This window comes from Mchenga conophoros, linkage group LG3 (genome assembly GCF_057382185.1).
Source record: "Mchenga conophoros isolate Kocher_MC1m ecotype Shallow Benthic linkage group LG3, M_conophoros_male_GT1.1, whole genome shotgun sequence".
In the NCBI taxonomy this organism is placed as follows: domain Eukaryota; kingdom Metazoa; phylum Chordata; class Actinopteri; order Cichliformes; family Cichlidae; genus Mchenga; species Mchenga conophoros.
In genome coordinates this window covers 41,392,655-41,397,680 of record NC_140528.1, presented here as the reverse complement: position 1 = coordinate 41,397,680, position 5,026 = coordinate 41,392,655, and the positions used below count along the sequence as shown (strand labels likewise).

The following is a 5,026-nucleotide window of genomic DNA, read 5'->3' as shown; positions in this document are numbered from 1 at the left end:
CTAGAGGGTGCTAACGTACCTCGTCATGTTTAGGCAGCGATGCAATAATTTACAAGTTTCACTGTTATATGTTATGTAAGTTCAAGATAATTAATTTGTGATTAATGAATAAGGCAAAGGTGTGTTAAAGGTAACACACTGATTTACTAATGGTCTTACGGGGTGTTCACATACACAGCTGTTTAATAAAAGTATTGTGAACCATCAGTTTGAGAGACCATCTTTTCAACCGGGGATGCTACACACGTATCTAAACAGCATCTCCTAAAAATGATCATTGAAATAATAAACATTTGACTAAACTTTTAGTATATGCAAAACATCCATTACTTTTAAATAACCCTGTAAAGTCATGTGTCCACTGTGCAGCTGTGTTGATATAATGAGTGAATGATTTGATCTTTTCACTGCCTGCTGTGTTTCCTCGACTCCTGAGCAAAGATAAAGAGTCAGTTCAGACCTGCAGTTGGTCCTCGTGGTGTTTTGAACTTGAATTCAGCCTGATTTGTTTTTCATGTCTTCTCCTCCATCATCAGTTATCAGGAGAGCAGACAGTCAAAGTACAAGAATTCAAACAAACACAGAGATTCTACTTACAGAGCAGACACAGCACAGATGTTTCCTTCATCGTCCTTCTCACTCATTTGAGCTTTTTTTCATTTCTCTCACTGACACCAAGTAAAGCCCGCCCCCTTCCTCTGAGCACCAGCTTTCTATTGGTTCAAATATAGTGGTGGGAGACTACGAATAATTTTAATTCATCAAGTGAATTAAACACAATAACTATGCGCATTATTTCTTAATTTTTCTGAAGTAAAACATTTGTCAGTTCACACATATGAAAAGAAACATGGCAGAAAATCTCCTCTGCTCTCAGTGATCTGTAGTTTGGTTGATGAAAAAATCCATTTCCATGCAGTGGACGTCCCCCTCAGTGAGAGAGGCAGATATGAGCTGAAACACAGGAATCAAACCAGGGACGCTGCTGTTATGGAGCTGAACTGGAACCATTCAGACACTGAGGCCCTCTGAACACATTTTAATTACAGCTGTGCAGAGACACACTGATGACTGACTGGAACACTATGATTCACATTTTACATCAACACCATCCTCAAACATGTTCATATATGACCACTAGAGGGAGATGTTGGACTTTAAATACTAACATGGATACTGGCAGATCATTAATGCTTCCATACTCAAAAATACATTTTAACAGCGACGGTCCACAATATCAGATGAGTTTGTACAAGTGACATGATAACATCATGATAAATCATGATGACATGATTTAGTGTGGCATGATTTGTAAACATGACTAAATTGGCATGATTTTGATTATTTCTCATTTCTAATATTTTTAAGTGGCAAGGTTGATGTTTGTTTTCTTAAGACTGATTAAAATTCAGATTATTCTATTTCAGTTTTTCTTTAATTATGATTTTATTTTATTTTTTTAATTCTAAGCACCAAACACTGTAAACAAATTAGAGTAAAAAAATAAGAACATTAAAAAGCATAAAATAATACAAAAAAACATTTAAGATATAGACTGAATTACAATGAGCACAAGTATCACCATCATCTTTTTTAATAAAGTCTTTAAAGCAACCACAGCTGGCGCAAAGTGCTATAGATCGGAACTAAATAATAAAAATAACATTTGATTTAATTGAAAGCAAATAAAAGAAAAATAAAATAATTAATTAAATAACACATTTAAATACAAGAGACACTAAGTCTCACTGAGGTCAAAGGCCAAAGGCGTGTTTTAATAGTGGACAGAGATGGGACCTCTCTAAACTCAGGAGCCACGATAGAGAAGGCCCTGTCCCCTCTGAGCTTCCTCCCAGATCTCGGTACTCCAACTAAGCAAGTAAGAGACCAACAGGGTGTGTAGGGATGAAGAAGCTCAGAGAGGTAAGGTGGGGTAAGATTGGGAAAACATTTAAAAACAAACATACACATTTTAAAAGAAACAGACACATATCAACACAGCAACACATGTTCAGTCATTAAAATACAATTTATATTCACAGTTAAGACTTTAAAACACTGTAAACAGAAACCCAATAAACAGATAAAAATGCATATTGGGTTGGGCGGTGAATCAGGAACTTCAGCTTTAATTTCATTAACATTAACAATAAAATGCATATTAGAAGTAAATATATTGACAAATCCAGACATGTGCAAATACATGTAAGCAGTGCTTAAAAAATGTAATGAATAAAAGCTGCCTAGCTTTTCTTTAAAATGAGAAAACTCTAATAAATATTTAGTAACAATTGCAAGCGACTCAGTTCACAGTTAAAAAGCTCTGAGACATTTTAAATACACTGCTGTTCAACAGGAAGGACGTGTGAATCCTATTTGTGGGGTTTTCTTCTGTAGATCAGAAAACTGACCACAATAAAGACAGTGGAACCAAGTAGACAAAGTATCAGTGGGACAAATCTGCCTCCTCCTGTCTGACCTGCAGGTGAAAAACAGGTGTCAGCTGTCAGGTAGGTGATGAGTGAAGAACAGAACGGAATCCATTTCCTCTTCAAACTGCTGTCAGACATTATCTACTGCACTCTGATCACATCACTCAGACCAGCTGCTTTCTACAAAGTCTCATCAACAACATCTTTAGAAACAAACATCAACAACCAGGAAGCAGCTTCACCTCTGATCACACACACACTCAACTCTACTCACTCACCTGGAGGATCAACATGAAGGTTGATGTTGTTGATGGATTCCCACAAGCGTGTTTCTCTCATGAAGACACGACACTTGTATGTTCCAGTGTCGTTAATCATCACATCCTTCACAATCAAAGACCAGTTTCCATCCTTCATCTGTCTGTCCTGCAGATCCACCCGGTTCTTAAAAGATGGATGCTGCTCATCTGGATCAAACTGCTCGTCTCGGTACGTTAGGACATATTCTTCTCCCAGGTCAGCTCTGCTCCACTCTAAAACAATGATGCAGATGTCCTTCTTTGGAGCTCGACATGGCAGAATGACGTTCTGTCCAGACTTAGATGTTATGTTTTTCTGGTCTGAAAGAGGAAACACAAAGCAAAGAGGATGAAGTAAGTGTTCACCTCTACATCAGCCAATCACTGCGAGGATCAGGGACCACTGAGATGTATATGTTTTGATTGGCACATAAATGGAATATAAAATTTTCCATTCTAGTTTTCCTGTTTTATTACCCCTACTCTATCTCTCCTCTTTTCTACATCATTCTGGAAGCGCTTGAATCCACCTCCGGTGCACCTGGTCTTGCTTCCTTTCCATTTGGTTTGCTGCACATATATATATCTACTTTCTCTCCATCATATGAACCACCTCTCTCCCGTTACACAGTCCCTACATTAAAGTCCCTGCTCTCACCACCAAACTCCTGCTTTTCCTTCTACCTGCCATCTGGGGGCCTTTGTCTTTTAAAGAGCAAGAGAGAGTGAGAGAGCAGAAACTGAACAAATGGGCAAATGGCAAAGTTAGATGGAAAGAGAAAAAACTGTAAGGGTTTACAAATATACGGAGATAAGATAACCCTTTATTAGTCCCACACATGGGAAATTTGTTAAATAAAAAATGCAAGATAATTTAAAGATATATTTCATGGATGTTTTGTGTGCTTTCCAGTAACACCTTTGCACGGGGACATTCTAAATTGAACACATTGATTGATCTGAATGGTAACAGGATTCAAAGCACTCCAAACATGGCTTGAACAGACTGCCAATGAAATCTATTTCTCCAGCCCTGGAGCAGATGTACCTTATGCCCTGTGTTGAGTCTGCACAATAAGAGGAGGGCTTGCATGAAAACTTTACCTTAAGCCAGTGGTGTCAAACTCAAATACACAGTGGGCCAAAATTCAAAATGGAACAAAGTTGCGGGCTAACATTAATATTTATTGAAAAAAAAAAATCTTCCTCCAGATATAAGAATGAATCTTTTCTTATGGACTCAAACAAGTTTAGCTGAAAAACTGAATATGGAACAGCAAAGCTTAAGACTAAACAATATATATATTAGCTGTATAATACCAGTAGGCCTGCTCTAATAGTAATTTGGTATGGCTTCGCGGGCCAAATGTAATTAGGCTGCGGGCCAAATTTGGCCCGCGGGCCAGAGTTTGACACCTATGCCTTAAGCTGCTCTCCTATCAGTTTGCTTCTCGTCCAGGTGTATGGAGAGGCAGTGTGATCTTTGACTGCTTTATGATATAGTGGACTGTCTCCATGTACTTTCAAGTCATTTGTAAATGTCACAACTTCATTTTATCACGTGCCATTTGTTGTGCGCTCGTCTTATTTATATTTGGTGTACAGTAGTCGGTTAAATATCGTTGTAGATGTACAATGGGAATTAAAGTCTATTCTGTTCTATTCTCTGTAGTTAAGTGACTGAATCAATGCTGTGCATGTTTTCCCTCTTATCTGTTTCACTACAAATAATTGTTCAAAATACTTTGGAAAATTCTGAACAACATGTTTGACAGTTAACCTGTAGGTTTAATAACTAAAGGGTCCACCTTAACCTGGAAGAGAAATCTGTGAATTGGTTAATTTAATTTTAATTGTAGGCTCTGCACTTAAAGATTGATCCTAGAATCGATGATAAGTTAGTTAGATGTCAGTACATAAAAGAAAAGAATACAAAGCGGTTTAAATCAAAGGTACAGTGTAGTGAAAGGCAAGTGGTGACGCACTCTCCAAGCAACTAATATGCTGTTATACTGATATTAGATGAATCAGAGTTAGAGACAGACGTTTTCAGGGAACACTTTGTCATTTTTTAAAATTTCTTACTTATTAATACGTACAGATACAGATACATTTAACAGGTCAAGTCTCACCTGCACGGACCAAAACAAGGAGGCAGAGCCACAGCTGGGTCCAGCTGAGCAGTACAGATGTTCCAGCGGACATTTCAGATGTAATTCTGAGGCGGTGCTACAGACAACTATTCTGTCTCAGTACATGTAAATTTTCACATCGAGCTGAAAGAGACTGAAAGTC

At 37.8% G+C, this 5,026-nt stretch overlaps 1 protein-coding gene across 1 annotated transcript; it reads right to left on the bottom strand.

Moving 5' to 3' along the window:
* Window positions 1-1,232: 1,232 nt before the first annotated feature.
* Window positions 1,233-5,026, bottom strand: LOC146578692 (butyrophilin-like protein 2). Its single transcript, XM_085269127.1, has 3 exons — window positions 4,864-5,026; window positions 2,711-3,052; window positions 1,233-2,479 (listed from the first exon to the last, which is right to left on the bottom strand). The coding sequence occupies exons 1-3, from the start codon at window positions 4,934-4,936 to the stop codon at window positions 2,373-2,375; spliced, it is 522 nt and encodes a 173-aa protein (XP_085125253.1). The 5' UTR covers window positions 4,937-5,026; the 3' UTR covers window positions 1,233-2,372.

Coding starts and splice junctions, on each gene's coding strand:
- LOC146578692 (XM_085269127.1), bottom strand. CDS start 4,936: ATGTCCGCTGGAACATCTGTACTGCTCAGCTGGACCCAGCTGTGGCTC. Junction 3,053..4,863: donor CCTTGTTTTGGTCCGTGCAG/GTGAGACTTGAC, acceptor TTCCTCTTTCAG/ACCAGAAAAACATAACATCT. Junction 2,480..2,710: donor CCTTCATGTTGATCCTCCAG/GTGAGTGAGTAG, acceptor TTTCACCTGCAG/GTCAGACAGGAGGAGGCAGA.